The sequence below is a fragment of the Amphimedon queenslandica genome, unplaced genomic scaffold, assembly GCF_000090795.2.
Source record: "Amphimedon queenslandica unplaced genomic scaffold, v1.1 AMPQUscaffold_13501, whole genome shotgun sequence".
Classification (NCBI taxonomy): domain Eukaryota; kingdom Metazoa; phylum Porifera; class Demospongiae; order Haplosclerida; family Niphatidae; genus Amphimedon; species Amphimedon queenslandica.
The window spans coordinates 233,140-256,277 of NW_003546263.1; the positions used below are offsets into that span (position 1 = coordinate 233,140).

At 39.0% G+C, this 23,138-nt stretch overlaps 7 protein-coding genes across 7 annotated transcripts in view; 3 read left to right on the forward strand and 4 right to left on the reverse strand.

Annotated features, from left to right (window-relative positions):
- The first annotated feature begins 22 nt into the window (after positions 1 to 22).
- On the forward strand, positions 23 to 1,650 carry LOC100641241 (3-oxoacyl-[acyl-carrier-protein] synthase, mitochondrial-like). Its single transcript, XM_003384045.3, has 3 exons — positions 23 to 410; positions 548 to 772; positions 840 to 1,650. The coding sequence occupies exons 1-3, from the start codon at positions 68 to 70 to the stop codon at positions 1,559 to 1,561; spliced, it is 1,290 nt and encodes a 429-aa protein (XP_003384093.1). The 5' UTR covers positions 23 to 67; the 3' UTR covers positions 1,562 to 1,650.
- On the reverse strand, positions 1,619 to 7,681 carry LOC109580203 (uncharacterized). Its single transcript, XM_019993116.1, has 15 exons — positions 7,516 to 7,681; positions 7,173 to 7,466; positions 6,480 to 6,800; positions 6,363 to 6,377; positions 6,047 to 6,307; positions 5,445 to 5,557; positions 4,777 to 4,942; positions 4,447 to 4,707; positions 4,036 to 4,329; positions 3,676 to 3,889; positions 3,329 to 3,570; positions 2,932 to 3,018; positions 2,725 to 2,842; positions 2,621 to 2,669; positions 1,619 to 2,565 (listed from the first exon to the last, which is right to left on the reverse strand). The coding sequence occupies exons 1-15, from the start codon at positions 7,658 to 7,660 to the stop codon at positions 1,735 to 1,737; spliced, it is 3,411 nt and encodes a 1,136-aa protein (XP_019848675.1). The 5' UTR covers positions 7,661 to 7,681; the 3' UTR covers positions 1,619 to 1,734.
- A 33-nt stretch (positions 7,682 to 7,714) lies between these two features.
- On the reverse strand, positions 7,715 to 10,029 carry LOC100641366 (decaprenyl-diphosphate synthase subunit 2-like). The gene is made up of 5 exons (XM_003384046.2): positions 9,615 to 10,029; positions 8,915 to 9,290; positions 8,231 to 8,464; positions 8,043 to 8,069; positions 7,715 to 7,992 (listed from the first exon to the last, which is right to left on the reverse strand). Exons 1-5 carry the CDS (start codon positions 9,893 to 9,895, stop codon positions 7,855 to 7,857), a joined length of 1,056 nt encoding a protein of 351 aa, XP_003384094.1. The 5' UTR covers positions 9,896 to 10,029; the 3' UTR covers positions 7,715 to 7,854.
- Positions 10,030 to 10,057: 28 nt separating this feature from the next.
- LOC100641494 (2Fe-2S ferredoxin-like) lies at positions 10,058 to 11,227 on the forward strand. The gene is made up of 4 exons (XM_003384047.3): positions 10,058 to 10,319; positions 10,370 to 10,476; positions 10,529 to 10,661; positions 11,024 to 11,227. The coding sequence occupies exons 1-4, from the start codon at positions 10,087 to 10,089 to the stop codon at positions 11,115 to 11,117; spliced, it is 567 nt and encodes a 188-aa protein (XP_003384095.1). The 5' UTR covers positions 10,058 to 10,086; the 3' UTR covers positions 11,118 to 11,227.
- A 1,790-nt stretch (positions 11,228 to 13,017) lies between these two features.
- Positions 13,018 to 17,964, reverse strand: LOC100641622 (DNA helicase MCM8-like). Its single transcript, XM_019993119.1, has 23 exons — positions 17,528 to 17,964; positions 17,387 to 17,463; positions 17,231 to 17,294; positions 17,097 to 17,182; positions 16,953 to 17,050; positions 16,753 to 16,909; positions 16,650 to 16,691; positions 16,513 to 16,598; positions 16,312 to 16,466; positions 16,145 to 16,272; positions 16,043 to 16,101; positions 15,963 to 15,993; positions 15,844 to 15,912; positions 15,543 to 15,759; positions 14,813 to 15,008; positions 14,694 to 14,757; positions 14,576 to 14,631; positions 14,496 to 14,532; positions 14,313 to 14,436; positions 13,731 to 13,882; positions 13,586 to 13,662; positions 13,360 to 13,534; positions 13,018 to 13,296 (listed from the first exon to the last, which is right to left on the reverse strand). Exons 1-23 carry the CDS (start codon positions 17,862 to 17,864, stop codon positions 13,183 to 13,185), a joined length of 2,601 nt encoding a protein of 866 aa, XP_019848678.1. The 5' UTR covers positions 17,865 to 17,964; the 3' UTR covers positions 13,018 to 13,182.
- Positions 17,965 to 18,066: 102 nt separating this feature from the next.
- LOC100641750 (CTP synthase 2-like) lies at positions 18,067 to 23,041 on the forward strand. Its single transcript, XM_003384048.3, has 16 exons — positions 18,067 to 18,205; positions 18,528 to 18,738; positions 19,041 to 19,211; positions 19,352 to 19,452; positions 19,502 to 19,618; positions 19,874 to 19,957; positions 20,012 to 20,092; positions 20,148 to 20,438; positions 20,509 to 20,597; positions 20,677 to 20,771; positions 20,845 to 20,907; positions 21,009 to 21,149; positions 21,198 to 21,253; positions 21,389 to 21,485; positions 22,158 to 22,267; positions 22,401 to 23,041. Exons 2-16 carry the CDS (start codon positions 18,540 to 18,542, stop codon positions 22,575 to 22,577), a joined length of 1,872 nt encoding a protein of 623 aa, XP_003384096.1. The 5' UTR covers positions 18,067 to 18,205; positions 18,528 to 18,539; the 3' UTR covers positions 22,578 to 23,041.
- LOC100641877 (integrin alpha-V-like) overlaps positions 22,907 to 23,138 on the reverse strand; it is a 10,553-nt gene continuing 10,321 nt past the window's right edge. The window contains exon 27 of the mRNA XM_019993115.1: positions 22,907 to 23,138. This exon is cut by the window's right edge and continues 167 nt beyond it. The gene's annotated coding sequence lies outside the window, so the exon portion shown is untranslated.

The window sequence follows — 23,138 nt, forward strand, 5'->3', positions numbered from 1 at the left end:
TGTGAAACGTGAACGGGTCATGAAACAGATAGTATCCGGAAACCACGTGTAAAGTGTATGACAAAATATGTCACTCAGGAGAAGAGTAGTGGTCACTGGTCTTGGGTTGTGTACTCCTTTGGGTGTTGGCGTCAAGAGAGTGTGGAAGAATATTCTAGAAGGTCGCAGTGGTATTCGAAGCCTCCCAGAGATTGAAGCATTCAAGGATGCAGCATCTCGTGTTGTGGGTCTCGTCCCAAGGGGTTCTGGGGAAGGAGAATTTGACGAGGGAGCAATAGTGTCATCATCAGAGAGAAGGACAATGGCTCTGGGCACTTTATATGCTTTGTGTTCGGCGGAGGAAGCTCTGAATGACTCAGAGTGGCACCCACAGACAAATGATGACAGAATTAATACAGGCGTGTCAATAGGTGGGTGTGTCACTAATTAAATTAATTATGCATAATAAATACATTTATTAATAAATGCATTTAGACATGAATAATACATTTACTCTATTATTAATTGAATTGGTGGTCTGACATAGTAGATTATGCTCTACTGATAGGTACCTGTATACCGGATCTTGAGTCTGTCATCGATGCTGGGAATGCATTGAGGGCTGGGAAAAGTCGTCTTGTCTCGCCATATTTCATCCCAATAATCCTACCCAACCTTGTGGCCGGTCACGTGTCCATGAGATATAGTTTGAAAGGTCCTAATCACAGTGTATCGACTGCTTGTGCTACTGGACTCCATTCTATTGGCGACGCTGCAGCAATGATTGCTAGAGGTAAGGACTATTACATTAATCACTTAGGGAGCCAAACTATATTTAATAACTTAATTCTCTTTTCTAGGTTCATGCGATGTGATGATTGCTGGAGGCACGGAGGCTTGCATTCATCCTCTGGCCTTTGCTGGGTTTGGGCGTGCAAAAGCTCTCTCAAAAAAATTCAACTCTACGCCTTGGCTGGCCTCAAGACCCTTTGATGCCAGGAGAGACGGTTTTGTATTGAGCGAAGGCTGTGGACTTGTGGTCCTTGAAGAGCTAGAGCATGCACTCAAAAGAGACGCAAGGATTTATGCCGAAATACTCGGCTATGGGCTTTCCAGTGATGCTCATCATGTTACTGCACCCCATGAGTCTGGAGAAGGTGCTGTAATGGCTATGAGGATGGCACTGAGAGATGCTGGGGTAAACCCTAACTCTGTTGGTCACATCAACGTCCATGCAACTTCCACGCCACTGGGCGACGGTATAGAGAATCTAGCAATAAAGAAGGTTTTTGGAGAAGACAGTAAAAAGTTACTCATTTCTGCTTGTAAAGGAGCTCTGGGTCACTTGCTCAGTGCTGCTGGCTCTGTCGAAGCAATCTTGGCGATCCTCTCTACTGCTGATGGAGTCTGTCCTCAGACTCTCAACATTACCGAACTGAGTGAGGAGTTTGATCTCAATTATTGTCAAAACTCACCCGTGGCATGGGAGAGAGAAGGAGGAGAAAGGCGTATTGCGCTCAAGAATTCTTTTGGTTTTGGTGGGACAAATGTCTCACTTTGCATCGGAGAATATATTAATTAGATTTATTTTATTGTTGCATATTTTACTATTCTAATGATTATGAGTGTTCGTGGAGAGTTTGGTTGATGCTAAAATCAATTGACACAAAATAACAGATGCACTGAATAATGAAATTTATGTAAAAAGTAAGTAAGTAATAATAATAATACTCTTTCGACTTGCATTGGTGGCTTCTATACGTAGTCGTCCTCAGTATCAAGGTTAGCTGTCCTTTCTCTCACAAGATCCAGGACCTTGTTTGTTATGGATACATATTCCGGACCCTCTTCCTCAACTGGTGGGGGGGATGGTATTGGACTGGGACTCGTGTAGACCTGTGTGTCTTCAATAGAGGAAGGATTGAGAGACATGTAATGGCTTTTACTCGTCCCGGCACTGGCTACAAAACTAGACGATTTCTCTGTTCCCCTGGTTGGGAACATCTTATGCTGAACGCTCGGCAAGCTGTAGCTATGTTTAGGCCTATTGAGAGGAGGAGATGGATTGTCATACAGCTCAGATTGCGCTTGAGGGTTTTCATAAACCCCGTCACTATTCTGAACGGAGTGGGATGGAAGAGGAGGCAATGGAGCAGCTGGAGCATTCATGTCTTCATAATTATATTTGCCTTCCTCTTCTCCTTTCATATCCTCATATAACATATGCTCGGGTGATCCCTTCACAATCTCATCATACATTTCCTCTGGGCCAGTGGTGGGGTCTTCATAAACCATCTCTGGAGGTGAGCCTGCCCCTCCTCCTCCGGTAAGAAGTAGTCTAGAGCTAGTAGAATGAGTTCTTGTTGCTTCCATGTACTCGTAAGAAGACACTTCCTCTCTCTGTCCAAAAGAAGAAGGTAGGAGAGGCGTATTCCCAGTGAGATAAACCGGTGCATTCCCGCCTCCTGGTACCACGTAGACTGGTTGGGACTCCTTAGGTGCCTCTATTGGACTCATGTCTTTTTCAGGTCCTTTAAAGTTGGTATACCTTGTGCTCACTGATTGAAGCTTGACGCCATTGTTCTTCTAAAAAACGGCAAATAATTAATATTTAAAGCTATTGATGTTTGATAAAACTTACAAGCTCTTCAGTCAAACTCTTAGTAAGGTCCTCAGCACCCCTATACCTCCTATACATTAATAGTTCTTATAATCTTATGTGTAATGCATTCACAATTCAATTACCTTGATTTGCGTTTCTTTCTACAACAACAGATTGTTACCGAACAACAAATTATGAAAAGCAGCAAGAGGAGTAAGAGTGCAGCCCCAGCTCCACCGACAACATAATAATAATCAACGCCTAGAGAAAAACAAAAGGAGAAGAAATAATTATAATTGCTAGCTGCTATTCGTAATTATAATAAACATAATTATCTCAATTTATCATACCTAGTAATTGTAGAGTCGTAGGAGTGGTACTAGGACTTATCGTACTAGTACTTGAAGGAGTCACACTGATTGAACTTGATGCCAAAACTGTGAAAAAAAATTTTTCATTATTATTATGTGAGCAATGACACATAATTCACACATTATATTAATAACATTCTTGTTGAGCATGACAAATTCTTGTTGAGCATGAAATGTCTGTAGGGATTTTCACAGGAGTATGGCATGGTGTTCATGCAGGTTCTTGCTGGAGGTCAAAGTCCCTGCAAGGTGTTTGGCCAAATCTCCCAGAAAATGACTAGGAGAGAATTCTCCATTTTTATATATTTTTCTGATGCATATACATGTTTTGTGGGAAACCCTGAATATCTGTGTACTTCCATGCCATAAAACTTACCCTCTTGAACTAAATTAGCACACAGGTCATCAAAAAACACGCTTGCCTCAGTCTGTGTTTGAGAGGTAGCCATGATTACTGATACTGAGTCAGAAGACTCTGCAATAAAGTTGATGCTAGCCGAAACCCACTGCCATGAAGTAAGAGAAGGAAAAGGGAGATAGACATTAAGAGAGGGACCAGAAGGAGGAGCAAGTTCAATGACTGGAAGAGTTGAAAGATCAGACGAACGCATTCTACACCTGAGAATGGAGAGTAGGAAAGAAAGGAGGAAAGGAGGATGATACAATAAGTGTATGAGTATGTGTACACTTTTATCTGTAAAGAGCACATGCTTCTTCACTAACTTAAAATAAAGTGTATAGTTTCCCAGTCCATCAAGACTCAAATTTTGACTAATGGAAGGATTAGGAACTAGACTGCTAGCGGAGAGAGTGAAGTGTTTCTCTCCTCCACTTTCAGCCACAATGCTATTACTCAGTGACGGATGGTTTGTGGTCCAGCGAGAGATGTTTCCCTCAGCAGTGGAATCAGATAGAGAGTTATTAGAGCAGCTGCCATCTAAGGAAGAGGAAGAGAGAGATAGGAGATAAGAGCTATGCAGTCCATTGAACATGTTGCCACTACCAATCACTTACACGCTCAATATATTAAAAATTAATTATTATCAAAATAAATTTTACGCTCAATTACAATTACATGCTTACCAACAACCGTGAGGTTGGCACTAGTGTTTGCCCTATCAGCACTGTTACTACTGACACAAGAGTAGACACCTTCATCTTCCAATGTCACATTTGCTATGACCAGAGTTGCTACTCTATTCCGTTCAGTCTGTACAACAACTCTTGGTGCATTAGTATTAATATTCACGCCATCTTTATTCCATCTGATCAGTGGTAGGTTGACATGGTTGCTTGTATTAGCATAGCAAGCAAACGATATGGTTGAACCAGTTCGTACACTGGCATTTGATAATTGAAAATCTATCATTGGATTTACTGCAGAGAGAGAGAGAGAGGGGGGGATAGGAAATGTAAAAATAGTGTGATACATTACAGCACTCATTACATTTACATAACAATTATGTGTAATTCTATCCCTCCACTGCCCCTTACCTACAACATTGACCACAGTGCAATCATCAACACTATCCGCTAGAAGTGAATTACTAATTTCACAGCAATACAGCCCCCAACTATCGCCAGCTCTATTCCCAAAAACTGTATAGGTGCTTGATGAGCCGTTGTTGTTTAAGTTGACATTGTCCTTACTCCATTGGGAATGGTTGAATGAAGGAACAACAGGACAAGAGAGTGTGACTGACTCAGTCTCGTCAATGAGAATGGATGGACTATTAGGTGATGTATAATTAGCACCTACAGAAAAGAAAAAAATAATCATGATATAGTACCATCATATACAGACACACGCATACCAAGACTTACCTATATCTGTTACTGTAATGCGTGCTGTATTAGATTCTACTGCACCAAATAAGTTACTAGCTCTACACATTACATCAATGGTTGCATTGATAGACTTTATGCTCAAGGCATTGACAGGGTCGATAATGTTAAAACCATCCACACCATCAGTCACTGGGTATGAATCCTGTTAAAAGAGAAAGTGAATAATGCAATGAAAGAGAGTAACATGAATTTTAATTATCTATGTAAATCCAGGCAAATCTTGGCAAAATAGCAACATAACAAATGCAGAAATGATGCCAAAAATCACATCAACATTACTTGCGCCATATACACACACACGTATATAATGGCAGATCCAGGGTGGATCTATGAAACAACACATTGGTAGAAGAGCTTGCTGCTGCATATAAACAGATACGTCTCCTAATTAAAATTTAAATCTATGAGCCATACCCACACATGTAAGTGACATGGAGCCCATCTATTCACTTTTCCTAGATCCACTGGCTGTCATTGGATTCAATTACACACTAGGCACATAGCCTAGTAGATGAAGGTGCCAAAATTACAGCACTGCTATTGAATGGCTCCTGTTGTCACAAACATTTTAATTGCCATTCTTGCATAGAGTAACAATTGATCCATGCATTAATATCTTGTAGGGCACATCAGATATATCTTACCACAGTCCATGACACTGTTGGAGGCGGTATACCTTGAACTGAGCAAGGGAGAACGACCCTACTTTCATTACGGGCTTGAATGTTAAAAGGAGGAACAGTGATGACTGGACGGCCTGTGAAAGAGATGAGGGAAAAAGAGAAGTAATAGGATAATGCCAAACAAGGAGGAAAGGTTATACAATCATGATTATAGCAATAATCCAATGCTGCTATATATGACACTACTACTCTGTCAATTAATCTGCAACTTGGTAAGTCTAATATGCTAGGACTGGAATGCTTGGGTTGACATATGAGCACTCATTCTATGTCTTCAAAGCTAATTTACCCTACAAGAGATAACACTACTACCGCTGCTACTGAATATACTCTACTACCTCAAAACAGGATTACTACTATTGATACTATACTCAAGTACAGGCGTCATTATTAAATACCAAAGATTTGCCTCTCCTCCTCCTCCTCTCTTAAGGCCACCATACACCATGAAACTTTGTTTCATGAAACATCTTTTATACAGGAGTCAATGGAGCTTGAAACAAAGTTTCATGAAACAAGTTTCATAGTGTATGGTGGCCTTTACTCTTCTCTCATTCACTTACTTCCAATAATCAACAGGAAATACAGTGAACTAGTTCCAATCTCGTTACTAGCACTGCAGGTGTAGCTTCCACTGTCTTCTAGGGTAGCGTTATCAATGACTAGACTATTCTCTGATATTGTGTACCGGTCACCACTCAGAGGCACGTTATTAAAGTACCAGGAAGGGGCCTTGAGGGTATAAAGGATGTCACACTCAATAGAAGCTGATGCATCAATCATTCCAAAGACAGTAGTTTCATTAGTGGTCCTTAGGGTTGGAGCTGTGACAAGAAATCAATTGTTAATTATTTATTTCAAGTATATATACGTAATTACCTTCTGTTTGTTGAACTGAAGAGAAAGAGAGAGGAGAGAGAGAAAGAGTAAGAAAGAGAGAGAAGTAACAAAGAGAAACAAAACCATAACCACTTTGCCTCATTAACAATCACGTACCTGTCACTGAAACAGATGAATTATAATTTGATATCATTACACTAAAATCTCCTTCATCTTCAAAATTAGCAGCAGGCACATTCCACGTAGCCAGTAAAGGCTTAGGAGGACTTATAAGTGACCCATTGGACTGTGGGTCAATGCACTGAGAAATGAAAGCAGTACTCATACTTCCTGGTCGGGGCAAACTTATGCCTCTATTAGAGTTTGTGTGAGAAAAAGAAACTTCACCGCTTCCAAATATCCTCCATTCTAAGATGAGGGGGTCACTGGGTTGAAGGGTGTACTGAGCTTCATTAAGGCTCTGTATTCCGTCAGGACCTAAAGAATGACAAATCACTACATGAACTGAAAATGGTCTTACGAAATGTTAAATAATATTTTAAAGCAAATCATGCATAATTAATATTACTCATGGGGGCATGTTGAAACAGGATATAAATATAGGACATCCTGTCAGTGTTAGCAGGGTTCATGATATCACATGTTCAATTATAGAACTGACAAAAATACCTCATGTCCATGGATGGACTGAATGATAATGCTCACTTGTATATACGATATATACCAACAAACAGTATACAAACAGAATTAATAATGACTCATGCTAAATTACTGTTAGGATAGTTAGTACACAGTGAAGCTAGCTAGGTGGTACAGTTTAAATGTAATGAAGTGTATAAAATAACGAACCATAAACAATCTGAAATGTAGCTCTTAATGAGCCAGGCAAACGTGTAAAGTTAACCTCCACAGCACCATAATCATTGCCAGCTATAAGCTCAGTATCAAAATAAAGGATAGTTCGTGAAGACTCATTCATAGCACAAGCACCAGGACCTAGAGAGATGTCGCTGCAATAGTAGCCCTGGTGTTGATTGGCTGGAACTATCCTTAAAGTGGATTGGAGGACATTATAGTCAGTAGTGTTGCTGGATAAGCAGATACGCTGGTCTAGTCCAGGGCCACTGCTATTTGTCACAATGCCTACAAAAGATTAATAAATTTTGCACAATCAGAAATGGAAGACTCTTACTGTATTGTGCAGTCTTGTTGACGTTGTTAGTAGTACCATTGCAAGCTGGAATCAAGTTAGGACAGTCTTGAGAGAAACAAGACGAGAAGAGAAGTAGGAAGAAGAAAGGGAGAGATAGAGCAGGAGCCACTTCGATCATTTTCATAACTTTCTGTCAAGTAGATAAAGACCTACGCCTACAAGCCCACGCAAAAATAAATTAAAATTTCTCAATAAAATAAATAATAATAACAACAATAAAATAGAGGCTGAGTGGATGCAGCAGATATTACATACTAGACTGAAGTTTAATGATAAATTATAGAGCTAAAGAGAGAGCAAACTATTTGTATCCTTCCCCTATGTCTCATTGCATCTACTGGCAACAAAGTTTGATAAAACATTTCTTGGTTCGCTCTCTGGCAGTTCTTCCAAAATGGAGAGGGCTAAATTTGAGACATAATGACATTCATTATCATCTCTAGCATCAATCTTGTCCTAAAAAACAAAAAAAAATTAAATGAAATAGATAAGAAAATCTCCCTTACATGACTTGACTCAGTTCGGTCTGGAGCCTACAGGATGAAAAGCGGGTTATTTTGACTTACTATAAAGCTGGACAGACAAAACAAAACATGCAAACATGAAGCAATTACAGGAAAAAATAGTACACTTTCCAACTCCATATCACCATTATCAACATCTAGTAAATAAACTCGGCATTGTTGTGGCTCACTTGTAGTAGTATAGATATATAAAGTCCTAAATCAGATGCTTGTTTCCGTCTCAATGGATCTAACTCGGCTACTATCGCACAAGACTGACAACTGCTAGCTAGCAATGGCTGTCTATCTGGTCGCCTCATTCTTGATGAAGACTGGAGCTGCTGTCTGTGACTACTAACACTATCCTGTGCTTTGAAGGTATCCTCCATTAGACTAGATATACCTTGAGACATTAGCCCAACTACCTGCATAATGATAATAAGAATGATTGATAGAGTTTAATAATAATGACAAAAACAACAACAACAACAACAACAACAACAATAATAATAATAATACTAATAACAAGAGTAAATAATACCTACAGAGAGTATCCAACGGCCCGGCCCTATTGAGACCTGCTGCTAATAACTAATGCATGTTCAATTCTAAATGACATACTACAAAATCATGCCAGTATAGTTTAAACATTAAAGCTATACATCATCAAAAGGCATAGGAGCAAAGAGAAAAACATAACTACCCCTTGCCAATCCTGGCAATGCTAAGAGGAATGTTTTGACAACAAACAAAATTACTAATTAACAGGAGTGACGAGTATTTCAACGCTTGACCAACAGAATATATGTTATGCCATTAAGTCAGGTAAGTAATTATACACATAAAATAATTGCAATAACTGTTATACTCCTAACCTGCGGCTTATAAAGGAGTGAAAGCTCCTTGCATGCTCTCGCTAGAAGTATGTCACCTCCAAGAATAACTAGCTTATTACCAAATGATAAATCACCAGAATCACTGCTCGATCCTTCCTCATATCCTCCCTTTAGTGTCTCCTCTCTTGTACCCTCTCCTTCCTCCATCAACTCTAAATCAACAACTTCTCTATGTATCATGTGAGCAATAGCAATCATCTCGGTCACTTCAGCTAGGACCCTCTGGCTCGGGAGAATGCCAAACTGGTCCAGATCCGGTAAAACAGGATTGACGAGGTTGAGCGCTTTGGCGACTAGCAGTGTGAGCATTCCTTGGGTATGCGAAGGAGAATGAGAACCAGCATTAATGAAAGACCTACACAAGTGAGACAAAACTATAAAAATAAAACTTGGCCTTTGGTCTTAGGCCAAATTTCGTCAAAATGATTAGGTAAGAATTCTTGATTTTTCCTGATGCATATACATGTTCTTATGTTGTGTATCAACCTTCAACTGATTCGAATCAAATTTGGATTTTTAAGTTGCTCAAAATGCCATGTACTGTACTTATATGCTTGTAAGTTAATTAACACTAACCACGCCCACCAAGTAATATTATAACTTAACCCCTTAGCAACCAAACATTGGAAAACAATTCAAATCACAAAAACAATAATTACTATTTTAACAATAGTCTCACTTGCTTCTTTCCACTATTGGGTGCTGACTGGCTAGTAGTCGTCGTGCATGACCTGACAAATGAGATAACTCGTTCCCTAAGAGATGCCTCAGGCTCAGTAGAGGTGTAGGATAGCCTATTAGTCTCTCTAAACTACTTGTAAAAGAACTACTGGAAGTATTTGGACTGAGTATTGGGTGATCTGGGCTGGTAGGAAAGGAGGAGAGGAAGAGAGATGGAGGAAGAAGTGACCAGATGCTTCTTCCAAGTCTGAACCTTGCTTTACAGGTAATAGCAAACATTCTTAAAGTGGTCTACTGTTTCATGCAGCTGCTATACTCGACTCAAAACCTTCTTTAAGTTCTGTCATGCTCTCGTGCCCTTCTTCTTATGCAACCATCTTCAACGTGGTCTAGAGCCCGCCCATGAATAGGCGTGGTGGGAGGGCGTGGTCTCACTGGTCTGAAATTTTGCAGATCTGTAGAGTCAAAAGATGGCCACGATGAAGTGTCTTACTCGAGCGGGTCTCTTAGTCTCACGCGGCCGGTTACTGTCAACTTTGTGCTGTAGAAATATAGGAAAAACATATCCAAAGACCACTAGTCATATTTTTAGTCAAAATCTATTCAAGAATCTTCAAAAATTTAATTCCAGACAATTCCAACCTAGCCTGAGCTTGTCGACAGATACCAGTTCTCAGAAACCCACAAAGAAGAAACCTAGAACGTGAGATCATTGATGACATAACTATATATATATATCCTCCCTATCTCTAGTGTAAAGGTAACCTTTGTGGACAGGGATGGCGACGAGATTACTGTAGATGCCAAGATTGGCGACACATTGCTTGAAGTTGCTAAGGAATATGATGTCGATTTAGAAGGTAGAAGCAAAAGTACCTAGTGTATAATTGTATCCTTTTTCGTTCTCACCAGGTGCATGTGAGGGTACTCTCTCCTGCTCCACTTGTCACTTGATAGTTGATAAAAATTGGTACGAAAAGATACCAGACTTCCTTACAGAGGAAGAACAAGACATGTTGGATCTTGCCTTTGGATTGACTGACACGTATGCTAGAAGAGAAAAGAGAGGGGGAAGTTGAGTGAAAGTTAGACCCCGTTTACACTAATCCATTTTCACATGTAAACGGGGACTTTTTGATTCTGATACAGCTTCTGTTTACACTAATACATGAAAACGCATCTCCTATCCCAAGCAAAATGAAAACGGATGCCAAAGTGGATACTTCTATAAACGAATGATAAATCTTATGAAAATGCAGCTGCTGGATTAGTGTCAACACCTGAAACGAATAATAGCAAAAACAATCCGGATTCAGTGAAGTGGCATGAGTGGATTAGTGTAAACAGGGCCTTAAATGGAAGGGATTGTTATACTGATTTTAAATGTAAACCTAATGTTCTTTCTAGGTCACGATTAGGCTGTCAAATAGTTGTGAGTGATGCTATAGATGGAATAAGACTAAAGGTGCCCACAGAGACAAGAGATATCCGTAACTTATAATGTCTGTCGAGAAATGTTATTATTTCATATGCTAATGCTAAACAATCAATGTAGTAGTTATTATAACTTTCATGATGTTGTTTATGTGAATTTTTTTAAATAATAAAGAATTAAAGGGAAGAGTGCACAAAAACTAACATAACTAATAACTACGGCAGTGAAACTATTAAAAATCTACACAAAATTGAGTCTGTCACAAAAACGATTCCCTCCTCCTGCCCTAATTGACATATATCTCATAGAAGCTCAAGGGAGAATCTTCATCATCGCTCTCTTCATCTCCACACACCCTCAACTCAATGAAGTCAGTCGTAGGACTTGCAAAGACTCTGTGAAACCACGGGATACCAGGAGCTTTGCAACAGCTTGTCTCATGAGAACCACAACCTTGACCATCCCAGAGTGGATCAGAGCCAAAGAAAGCATATGCGTACTTACCAGTTTTCGAAGGATTACCAGATTCACAGAAATAATTTTGCCTGATAAAAGACTGAACTGGAATCACACCATCTCCGCAGGGACAATTTGAATGAGAATCGTGATACCTTTCAAAAGAGCTGGCCATCAAAGTCCAGACATGTTTGCGAGGAGATCCACGAGTGATGCTAATGCCATCAACGTAATATCCATTCAAGTTATTGTGATCACGATTAGTGTTGTCAATAGCATCAGTCAGTTTATATTGATAGCCGACTACCCTACCACACACTTGAGTATACTTGATGCCCTTTGATGGAAACTGAACTGATACACAGCCACCACCTTGGTGTGTTACTGGTCGTCCACAAGCTCTAATCTTATTATTCGGTTTGTAGAGTTTGAAACCAGAAGGACAGTCCTGAGTAGCATCAGACATATTCAGGTACGCTAGCCTTGTCCATCCTGCAGAAGAGCCGCACAAATTTCCCATGTGACAATAAGCCTCGTACCTAAGAATATTACCATCATCATCACGATCACTGGCAGCTGATAGTAGATATAGACCTGATTCATTGCTAAGATTCTCTTTCTTGATCATCTTGCAAGATGAAGGAAAAACAGAGTCAGATGAGCCATTGTGTAATGCCAGCAGTTCTTCCACTGCTAGTAAAGTAGTGTCAACCACTGCTGCAGTAGCAGTGCTGGTTTGACGCAAACGATTGAGGGATTTAAGAATACCTTTAAGCTTCTGTGCAGTTTCGTTTGATTTATTCAAGAGCTGTCTATATTCAACAGGATTGCACGAAGCATTTGGCATATACTGAGAAATCGTATTGGAATTGACACAGGTCTGACTACTGCTGTTGCTGCAACCCTCATTCTTAATCTCATTTACTTGAGAAAGAGTTAACCCATCGATGCAAAGGACAACCACCAAAAGGGCCAGGATTAGACACAACAGAGCTACGAGTACTATCAAGAGTAGCCTCTGCTTGATAGAGCTTGGAGGCTGAGGAGCAGATACACTTGTATTCCTTGCAACAGGAGGCTCTGGAGCCGTATCATCTACTGTAGCAAACTGAAAAGGATCCCTTTGCTGCTGGTGTTGGGGGCTAGGCAGCAGCGTTATGTAAAATGCTTCCGTTTGAGATTCTTGAATTTGTGGAGAGCCACAAGTGTCATAAATTTGAGTAGCTTGAGAAGCATCCATTGTTAAACATATGAAGACCAACTCGGAGTGATTGTTGCTTTTATACTAGTAGATTGGGCCCAGGAATGCATTGAGGATATACAAGTGGCACATAACTGCAAATTCTCACAATTGAAGTAAAAGAAAACAGTAAAACAGTGTAAGCTTTCTCTCACTTTAACAAGTTTCATTCAAAACAAATTTTCAAACAAAAACAACATCTGTTTCAGAAGTAACTGGTATATGCTATACCAGGGTAAATGGGTGTTCATACATGTACTTGTACATAAATTTTAAGTGATATCAGAATGAGTATTGAAATTAAATTCTTACATCTGATTTGATTATACATAGTATGTTCTGCCAGGTTTATAAATACTATAGAGTAAATGATTATGAGAAGTAGCACAGGTCCTTAATATTAATGTCCTTCACATCTTGTGTCACTGCTTTACCTTAATCAAAGGCTGTTTGTACTTTGAATAATTTTGGACCTTTCTTGAGAAGGTAGCCTTGATTATTGAGTGAAAAAATGAAGTCATCAAAGTTTTTCAGCTGTAGACCAAGCCTCTTAAAAAACCAAAAAAAAAACCGAGTAAAGTTCTATAATGGTTTATATATGCATAGCTATACCTGTGTAATATCTCTTAATTGTGAGTGACTAAAGGTTGAGTCGCCATTTCTCTCTGCCAGTCTACTTAGTTCTGACACAAAGTGCTTAGCCTGTGCTTTCTGACTCATACCAGACCCATTATGGGACCGTGAATAATCCAGGAACCCATACTCGTCGCTGTACGTATGCTGCATACTGAGAAGAAGGTAGAAAAGTACATATGTTGCATAGCATTAAAAATGGTACCTGAATTTCATTATTTCAACAACATCTTTCGCATCCTGTTCATTAGCAGTGTCTCTAAGATCTAGTCTAGCTCTTGCCTACGTATAAATTAAATACCTTTGACTATAATTTTATATTTTAACTTAATAATCATTAGCTCATATACCTCTGTCAATCTAATTAGCGACTCCAGCTGTCTCATAGTGATTGGGGTACCGTCCCCTTTCCTTCTCTGCTTCCGTAGTTCCAAATAGAATCCTCTGAGTACTTGAGCAGCACTGCTCTCAAGCGAAGGGCGAATATATTGCCTTGCATAACCTAAAAATAGGCATAGTACTTAGTAACTATTATTCTATCATGCCTAGTTGTAACTGACCAATCAGATTGCTCAATTTCAGGTTCATAAATAACTTACCTACCAACAAGTTTCCCCGGGAGGTTGAATAAGTAGCTCGAGGTGAATAAGTAATTTCCCGGACAGTTGGGGGTCAAATAAGTAGCCCGGGGAATTTACTCATTCACCTCCTGTTTAAAAAAGGCATTGATGCTGCTAACTGTTGCTAAGTAAACTAGTTGTTTATTTTAGTACATGGTAGAAGTTGGTTATACAACTCTGTGTCGGTATCTACGGCCTTATCATACCATAGATACTGGACACAGACCTACCTCGGGCCTATGGCCCTAGGCCTAGGGTATGATAAATGCCATAGATACCTCCACCTCGTTGTATGACGTTTACATAACTGACCGATGTACTTCCTTAGCAGTTGAGGAGGGACAGGATCAAAGTGCTCCCCACGTTTGACCTTGAGTCTCTCGCTTAAGAGGTCAGAGGAGAGGATCGATCGGTGAGAAGGAGTAGTAACTATACCCTATACCAGGATTACATGCATAATTATGAACACATGGATATGTACGTATTGGATAGTACCTCCGAAGTTCTTTTAGCAACAGCTGATTGGAAGCCTCTAAAAGACAATTATAATAAATTAATAATTAAAAAAAAGAAACCTGTTTTGCTTTGAATGGAGAGACATGACATGTTCTGATAAAACAGAATCAAGCTCCTGCAGGAAACAAAATGGATACATAATACAATTGTGTAACATGCACATGTACATGCTCTAACTTCATCAGGATTGTCAAGGAGAATAAAAACAAGATCAAATCTTGATAGTAGAGCTGCATTCATCCTGCAACAAAAATGTCTCTTCTAATACCACATGTTGCTTATTGCTCTTTGCTGACTTTAAATTCTCAGAGACAGTCTTAGCTTTATTGTAATGTCCTCCAATGGGATTAGCAGCTGCTAGTATTGACGTCCTGGCTGGGAGGGTACACACAATCCCTGCCTTAGCAATACTAATGGACTGCTGTTCCATGGCCTCCATCAGTGCTTGATGCTGACCACTCATCTTGTCAAATTCATCAATACAACAGCAACCTGTAAACAAAAAATTTTTTGTTACGTTAGATTTTTAAATCTAATTTGGATTTTTAATGAATTTTTAAAGTTGCCAAAAATCAGGCCAAAGTCCCTGTCACAGGGTTACAAGCCAAATTTCGCCAAAAATGACTAGGAGAGAATTTTCCATTTTTATAATTCTATCTGATGCGTATACATTTTCTTATGTTGTGTAGAAAGTTTGAGCTCATTCCAATCAAAATTGGATTTTTAATGAATTTTTAAAGTTGCTAAAAAATCAGGCCAAAGTCCCTGTACTATAGTACAGGGTCATGGGCCAAATTTTGCCAAAAATGACTAGGTGAGAATTTTCCATTTTTATAATTTTATCTGATGCGTATACATGTTCTTATGTTGTGTAGAAAGTTTGAGCTCATTCCGATCAAAATTGGATTTTTAATGAATTTTTATAATTGCTCAAAAATCGGGCCAAAGTCCCTGTAATATAGTACAGGGTGACACTTTTGCTCTAACTTGAGCTGATACGCCTGATAGCAAGACTCATTCCCATACCTTGATCCCCTAGTACCAGTGCCCCAGCCTCTAGCCCGTACTCACTGCTCCCTCCTTCTTTAGTGAGCGTCACTGTCAGTCCTGATGAAGTGGCTGCATTCCCACACACAAACACTCCTCTTGGCGCAATATTAGCAGCTGCTTGTAGCATTTGACTCTTACCAAGTCCTGGATCACCAACGACTAAAATATGAGGATTACCTCTTATAGAGATGCACTGAGAGAGAAGGGGAAGGGAAAACAAAAAGATTTAACCAAGCAAGAGGAAAAATGGCAAATCAAATCGCACTGAATTCCTTACAGAATTTTTGTCATCTGAGAATGTCTGTACTCCACCAAACAGCCCAAGAAGAAGACCAGCTTTAACAATCTACACAACAGAGTATACTATGCTTGCATATACCATACTTATATGCGTACCTCCTGGCCATAAATGGTAGGACAAAGTGACCTGGAAATATAAAGAAAAAAAATAACAGTAATGATGATGATCCCCATACCCAACTAAGAGCTTAAATACATCATCATCATTGTGTATCTCTTCAATTCCGTAAAAGTCCTACATAAATTGATAATAGTACAACTTTTACTAGTTCATTTACTTTAGTAGTAAAGTCAAGGCCCATTCCTTCTCCTCCCACTCCTCCTCCAATGTTTTTGCTATTAATGACAGAAACGGCTTCCAAATACAAAAGGAAAGTACATTTATCCTTAGAGCTCCTCGGACGACCTTAGAACAAAAAATAAAACAAAGGAACGGTGGTCTTACTGTCGTCGTGGGAACTAGTTGCCTTGACGATGGCTGTCACGGTAATGACGTCGCCTGGAACACAGCTGTCAACAAGATCGCCTGAGAGCTCACAGTCTATGGTACGAGGAATCCTCCCAGCCTCTCTCCGATCATCGTCGACCTGCTCCTGTAACCTATTGCCTCGTGGATAATTAACAAAGCAGTCAGAGTTCGCTGGACCTTATTCTCTGCGAATCAACCGTTTTAGTGAGACCTGATCTCCGAAGAGGAGTAAAGAACTTTCCAGAACAATCATAAGTTAAACACTATCAAAAAAAATTTACTTTAATCATTAATTATGTACATGTACAAAGTACCTTTGCTGGAGTAGAATATTTTCCATCAGTAAATGGTAAAGACTAATAGCAGAATAAGAGACAGATACATACATGTATTGTATGTACAAGTGATTATTCATACCTGTATTTCATTGCAGGAGTGACATTGAAATCCCATACTGACAACGAGTGGTTTAACAGAGCTGACTCTAACTACGGTACCAACGACTGATACACATCTACCAAACAATGGGGCCTTGATATTACGTAGTAGAGTGAAGGGTTCAAGTCCATATAGCCTGTTTCAATCACATGACAATCACATGACAAATAGTGCCTTACCTAATGTTGTATTTCTGAATGGGCTCGTTGCTTTTTGTGGTCAAGCTTGTATTGATACTGCTGTCATGAAAACCGTTATCAAATGATTCTTCAAAAACCTAATAAGACATAAAGAGCAGATACTACAATAAGATGATGATTCACAGTATGAAAAGCCAATCCTAAGCAATTCAAAACAAGGTCAGGATTTTCTTTTATTTCTTCGGACAAATTAGCCACACCCCTTGCCTCTATAAATCATAATAACTATTAATAACTAGAGCTCACTTATAATATACCTTCAATTAGTTGTAAATAATGTACAGGTACAGCCCTATGGGTATTGATCATACTTTGAATCTCCTAAAATAATAATAATAATGATAACAATAATAATAATAATAATAATTAATAATAATAATAATAATAATAGCTTTTTGTTTCGAATTTCTTACTGCATTATAAGTTGGTATGTGCTTGGAAAAAAACGTCTCGAATTCTTTAATTTTTTGAACAATTTTTGTCGTATATACTAATGGAAAAAAAAGAAAAAAGTAGTAAAATTAATAATAAGTTAATAACTCCCACTCAATCACCTTCGTTAGGTAGATAAGTATTCCAGTAGCAATACTGACAGGACTCAAGCGTGGTCTGTATCAAATGAGGTCTCTTGCTAACAGGGGGAGTGGCAGGGGGTGGAGTCGCTACTTGACGACTCGTACCAATCGACGGAGTGGACATGGGATTTTCATGACCACGCCCCCTTCCTCCTCTTTTCCTCGATCCACGATTCCATCTCCCTCGCCAGGACCCCCGGTTACCATAGTAACCACCTCTCCCTCTCCCTGAAGGACTCCGCCCATACAAATTGCCATCAGTCGAAGAACAGGCTCCACTTGTAGACTTACTAGGACCAGCTCTTTTGTCAGACATTTTACCCCAACAATTGACTAAAATTATTTTTATTTTTAATAGAATTATTCACCAGACACCAGGTGTGTGTTCCCCGCCATAAAACAGCGGGCTCTAATCTGATTGGCAGGAGATCAGATGACAGGATGGGAAGAATAAGATCACGTGATATTCTAGTAGATCTAGAGTGCAGTGCTAGTGTGGTGTGCAACCGCAGTGTGAACACGTTGGTGACGGTTCCAAGTCCCTCTCTCTATCTCTTTTGTTTCCAGCAGTAGCTGCAGTACGAGAATCTTTCTTTATTGATAGCGCCGCAATTCCTTTATCTTTAGTAGAAGAACTGTCCCGTTTATTCCAACTAGGTGAGACCCGCACTCAATTTTGACTGGTATCCAATAAATTTAATAAAATAAATTGCCGGGAAAGCCCTCCCCCTCCCTTTTTGGCGGGAAGTTGGGAAAACAATCTCGCAGTTTTTGGCGGGTAGTACTAGTATCTCGGAAAGAAAGCTTTCCTGCAGCAGTGCAGCTGTATCTCTCACTTTATTTAGCTTTAAAAACGTGTTAGGTGAGTTGCTTGCTTGTGCTGTGAGATTGCATCATATCTCGTGAAATTGCAATACAACAGCAGCTTAATAAGCAGCAAACTGCTAGTCATTTTTTAGTTGTTTTTGTTCTCTTGTAGATTGAACTGAATATGGCTGAGCCTGAGTCTGTGTCTCAAGACAGCATTAAGTATGTACTTGTGAGTGGAGGTGTCATCAGCAGCATTGGAAAGGGAATAATCACCAGCTCTCTTGGTACTCTGTTGAAATCGGTCGGGCTAAGAGTGACGGCCATTAAGATTGATCCTTATCTTAACATTGACGCTGGAACATTTTCTCCTTATGAACATGGTAGGAGAGAGGGAGGGAGAGGGTGGACTTAAAATTTGTTATTAATGGGGAGGAATGTTAGAAATTTAGATTAGTATTGAGACTATTGATCCGTAATATAGAATTGTAGTTTAATGTGCTATAGCAACAGGTGTGACATTTAAATTGTTACATGTACATTAAATTGTGACATGTACATTAATTTGCAGCTGTCATCCTGTCTCTATTGATGCCTTACCCTCCCCCCCCCTCCCACACATGCACTGTAGTAGTTAGCTATGGGTAGTATGATGTGCATTCTCCTCCCTCCTATGTATCACTAGGTGAAGTATTTGTATTGAATGATGGCGGTGAAGTGGATCTTGATCTCGGTAACTACGAGAGGTTTCTTGACATTGCCCTCACGAAGGATAACAATATAACGACTGGAAAGATTTATCAACATGTTATCAATAAAGAAAGAAGAGGAGATTACCTAGGGAAGACTGTTCAAGGTGGGGGAGAGAGAGAGAGAGAGAGAGAGAGAGAGAGAGAGAGAGAGAGAGAGAGAGAGAGAGAGAGAGAGAGAGAGAGAGCCAGGTGTAGGAATGGGAGGTGGTTAGAATATATTTTTTCTCTCATTCTATCTATCCAGTTATTCCTCACATTACCGACACTATTCAAGAGTGGGTGGAGCGTGTTGCTAGGATACCGGTCGAAAGCAGTGGGGAAATCCCTCAAGTCTGTGTCATTGAAGTAAGGCCTGGTGGTTGATCCTAAACTTTTAAGTTATTGTCTCTTATAGCTTGGAGGGACCATAGGAGACATTGAAGGCATGGCATTCATTGATGCTTTCAGACAATTTCAATTTAAAGTCGGCCATCATAACTTCTGTAATATCCATGTTAGCCTTGTGCCAGAGGTAAGAATGAAAGAGAAGAGAAGACTATGTGTACATGTAGTCTACATGGTACATGTACAGTTATGGTCTCATGTTACTTGTTGTTGCTATGATGCTTAATGAATTTCTTCGACTGACCAACACTGATGTCCTATCTTTAATAACAACTGAGCAACACACACTGTCTATGTTTTTGATCAGTAGAAGATTGTCTGTGTCTGAATTTCTTGTATATAATTTTATCCCTCCCCCCTCTCTCTCTCTCCTTTCTTAAAGGTTGGTAGTTCTTCTGAGCAAAAGACCAAGCCAACACAAAATAGTGTGAGACAGCTGCGTGGTCTTGGACTAACTCCTGATCTAGTGAGTATATAATGATTGTGATGGTTTCTTTAATTCTCATTTTTTTCTATTTAGATTGTGTGTAGGAGCAAACGTAAGGTTGACCAATCTGTGAGGACAAAGATATCACAGTTCTGTCATGTTCCACCTGAGCAGGTTCATCAATTGTTGTTTTTTGTAATTCCAGACTCTATCTCTTTTGCACTTTTAGGTTCTTTCTGTCCACGACTGCCCGTCCATTTATCAAGTCCCTTTGCTACTGCACAATCAATCAATCTTGAATTTCCTTTCAAAGAGACTCAACCTCCCGTGCCTCACTCCTCCTCGCCCTCCCTCCTTCCTCAACCAGTGGAAGAACCTTGCCGATCGCTACGATAACATACGAGACGACGTCAAGATTGTCCTAGTGGGGAAATACACTAAACTTGAGGACGCTTATACTTCTGTCATCAAAGCATTAAAACACGCTGCTCTCTTTTGTAGACGGAAACTCAATCTAGTGGTATGGCCAATCTCTTTTAATCAATGCATATAACCAGTCATGGCTGTTTTTTTTTTTTTTTTTTTTTTAGTGCGTGGAAGCAGAGTTACTTGAAGAGGAAACAAAGGATACGAATCCCACTTCCTACCACACAGCTTGGGGAAACCTCTGCTCTGCTAAGTGAGGAGACGGGGTGCATGTGGGGAGGGTAGTTAAGCATGAGAGGTTTAAAAATTGTTTTGTTGTTGCTTTTTTCTAGTGGCATATTAGTTCCTGGTGGATTTGGTGGCAGGGGCATCGAAGGCAAGATAGTAGCAGCTCGATATGCAAGAGAAAAGAACATACCTTATCTTGGTAAGGATAGAAGGAAGGAGAGAGTGTGTGACTGTGAGTCTCTTTATATTAAATCACTGTATCCCTCTGGTAGGGGTGTGTCTGGGCATGCAGACTGCTGTCATTGAGTTTGCTAGGAACATATTGGATTGGAAAGGTCAGTTGCAAATTGTGCCTTGGAACCATTCAAAGAAATAATACCAGACCCCACATGAATAATATATGACTTATCATTTTATTTTTCTTTTTTTTCTCCAGATGCTAATTCAAAGGAGTTTAATACTGCTACAACTCATCCTGTTGTCATAGAGATGCCCGAACACCACCCAGGGGACATGGGAGGGACCATGAGACTCGGCCTGAGGGAGACCAGGTTCCGTTACAAAGACACTGTCATTGGTTCGTTGGTAGGGTGGGTGTGGCTTTGAATAATGGATAATTAATTAGGTAAATTGTATGGAAGCAAAAAATCCATAAAAGAGAGACACAGACATCGTTACGAGGTAATTATAGATGATTATTAATTATTTTATTCATTAGGATTAATATTTATTAATAATGTGGTAATTATAAATGAATTTTAATATTATAGACAATTTATTTATTATTTGATTCTCATTTCTTCTTTTTATTTTCAGGTCAATCCGAAATTAATTGATAGTTTTGAGTCTAAAGGCCTGAGGTTTGTGGGAGAGGACACAGATGGACAGAGGATGGAGATCATGGAAATTACTGGTATGTACTTAATATACTGCTTTGTTGTAGATTAGTTCCCATAAAACATGCTTCATGAAATGACAAATACTATGATAGTAACAGCTTTTGAAGCAACATTAAAAATTTAAGAATCTGCATGCTAAGCAATAGAAGAATATGTGACAAAGTATTGATAATTCTAGGTGTTTGTCAAATTTGACCCTGCATGTAGCATAAGGACATCAATATGTATCAGAAAATGTAATTAAAATTGGGGGTGATTTCGGAGTCATTTTTTGGAAAAAACCATGGGCTATAGTACAGGGATTTTTTCAGAATTTTGACATTTTCTTAAAATGGCCATAACTTGAAAATTTGAAGTCGGAATCAGCTCAAACTTTTTACATAGCATAAGGACATCAATATGTATTAGAAAATGTAATAAAAATTGGAGGTGATTTCGGAGCCATTTTTTGGAAAAAACCATGGGCTATAGTACAGGGATTTTTTCAGAATTTTGACATTTTCTTAAAATGGTCGTAACTTGAAAAATTGAAGTCGGAATCAGCTCAAACTTTCTACACAGCATAAGGGCATCAATATGTATCAGAAAATGTAATAAAATTTTGGGGTGAGTTTGGAGCCATTTTTTGTAAAAAAAAGCATGGGCTATATATAGTACAGGGAAGTTTATTTTTAAAATCATTGTAGGTCATCAGTACTTTGTTGGTGTTCAGTATCATCCGGAATATCTCACTCGTCCATTAAAACCCTCACCTCCTTATCTTGGACTTATACTAGCATCATGTGGGAAGCTACAGGTAGTCAGCCATTGCATGTGCATATATGAACAGTAATTAATATTCAGTTACTCTCTATTGGATACTATTGTCACTTGACTCAGACTTGGTACATTAGCAACTCTTCTTGTTAACTTCTTTCTCTTCTTTATAGAATTACATAGCTAGAGGTTGCATACCCTCCCCACGCTGCAGCTATGAATATTACTCTGATGATTCCGATACTGAACTTAACGACGAGGTAACGCAGGCATTTGGACGTACGGCCAGTAGCAACTCCATCGGCCCGTTTGAAAATTCACCATTATCCTGTTCACCTTCAAACAATTGAATGATAATTGGGACGAGCCTGAGCTAGCCCTGTTTGTAGGCGTACTTCATCCCCTATTTATTTATCTTATTTATTTGATTTAGTATGTTAGCACACTAGTAGTGTATTGTTGACATTCATTTCTTTTAACTCTAAAATTAATTATTATTTTTTGTATTATAATTTTAAAAGATTTAATTTAGAATGATTATAAAATTTTAACTTCAAATTTCACAGCAGTTGTACTACATTGTAACTACAAATAAAGAGAAAAGAAAATTGCAATAAAATGCCTTAGAACCTTCAGCATCAGATTTCTGCTCCTTTGTATATGTACCTCAACATGATAGTACTAGTAAAGCATTTTTTATTAAAATAGAAAGATTAACATAGCACAATGAAATGTATGAATGAACTATAACAATATCCTTGCAAGAGAGAGAGAGAGAGTAAATATTAAATGATTAAAATACTATTTTTAAAGATAGGCGGTTTAAACTAATAGATAATAGAGAGAGAAGAGAGTTTGAAAACATCAATAACAATAATAATAATAATAATAATAATGATTAATCACACAGA

What these genes read in the sequence shown, in the direction of transcription:
- LOC100641750 (XM_003384048.3), top strand. Translation starts at nt 18,540, where the DNA reads ATGGCTGAGCCTGAGTCTGTGTCTCAAGACAGCATTAAGTATGTACTT. An exon ending in CTCAAGTCTGTGTCATTGAA is followed by an intron (nt 19,453 to 19,501) that starts GTAAGGCCTGGT and finishes TGTCTCTTATAG; the next exon opens with CTTGGAGGGACCATAGGAGA. An exon ending in ATGTTAGCCTTGTGCCAGAG is followed by an intron (nt 19,619 to 19,873) that starts GTAAGAATGAAA and finishes CCTTTCTTAAAG; the next exon opens with GTTGGTAGTTCTTCTGAGCA.
- LOC100641494 (XM_003384047.3), top strand. Translation starts at nt 10,087, where the DNA reads ATGGCCACGATGAAGTGTCTTACTCGAGCGGGTCTCTTAGTCTCACGC. An exon ending in ATATGATGTCGATTTAGAAG is followed by an intron (nt 10,477 to 10,528) that starts GTAGAAGCAAAA and finishes CGTTCTCACCAG; the next exon opens with GTGCATGTGAGGGTACTCTC. An exon ending in GCCTTTGGATTGACTGACAC is followed by an intron (nt 10,662 to 11,023) that starts GTATGCTAGAAG and finishes TGTTCTTTCTAG; the next exon opens with GTCACGATTAGGCTGTCAAA.
- LOC100641622 (XM_019993119.1), bottom strand. Translation starts at nt 17,864, where the DNA reads ATGTCTGACAAAAGAGCTGGTCCTAGTAAGTCTACAAGTGGAGCCTGT. An exon ending in GTTGATTCGCAGAGAATAAG is followed by an intron (nt 16,467 to 16,512) that starts GTCCAGCGAACT and finishes ACGAGGCAATAG; the next exon opens with GTTACAGGAGCAGGTCGACG. An exon ending in GTTGAAATAATGAAATTCAG is followed by an intron (nt 13,535 to 13,585) that starts GTACCATTTTTA and finishes CCTTCTTCTCAG; the next exon opens with TATGCAGCATACGTACAGCG.
- LOC100641366 (XM_003384046.2), bottom strand. Translation starts at nt 9,895, where the DNA reads ATGTTTGCTATTACCTGTAAAGCAAGGTTCAGACTTGGAAGAAGCATC. An exon ending in CACTCCTTTATAAGCCGCAG is followed by an intron (nt 8,465 to 8,914) that starts GTTAGGAGTATA and finishes ATCATTATGCAG; the next exon opens with GTAGTTGGGCTAATGTCTCA. An exon ending in ATATATCTATACTACTACAA is followed by an intron (nt 8,070 to 8,230) that starts GTGAGCCACAAC and finishes TTCATCCTGTAG; the next exon opens with GCTCCAGACCGAACTGAGTC.
- LOC100641241 (XM_003384045.3), top strand. Translation starts at nt 68, where the DNA reads ATGTCACTCAGGAGAAGAGTAGTGGTCACTGGTCTTGGGTTGTGTACT. An exon ending in TAATACAGGCGTGTCAATAG is followed by an intron (nt 411 to 547) that starts GTGGGTGTGTCA and finishes CTCTACTGATAG; the next exon opens with GTACCTGTATACCGGATCTT. An exon ending in TGCAGCAATGATTGCTAGAG is followed by an intron (nt 773 to 839) that starts GTAAGGACTATT and finishes TCTCTTTTCTAG; the next exon opens with GTTCATGCGATGTGATGATT.
- LOC109580203 (XM_019993116.1), bottom strand. Translation starts at nt 7,660, where the DNA reads ATGAAAATGATCGAAGTGGCTCCTGCTCTATCTCTCCCTTTCTTCTTC. An exon ending in TTTCCTGTTGATTATTGGAA is followed by an intron (nt 5,558 to 6,046) that starts GTAAGTGAATGA and finishes TCTCTTTCACAG; the next exon opens with GCCGTCCAGTCATCACTGTT. An exon ending in CAACAGTGTCATGGACTGTG is followed by an intron (nt 4,943 to 5,444) that starts GTAAGATATATC and finishes CTCTTTTAACAG; the next exon opens with GATTCATACCCAGTGACTGA.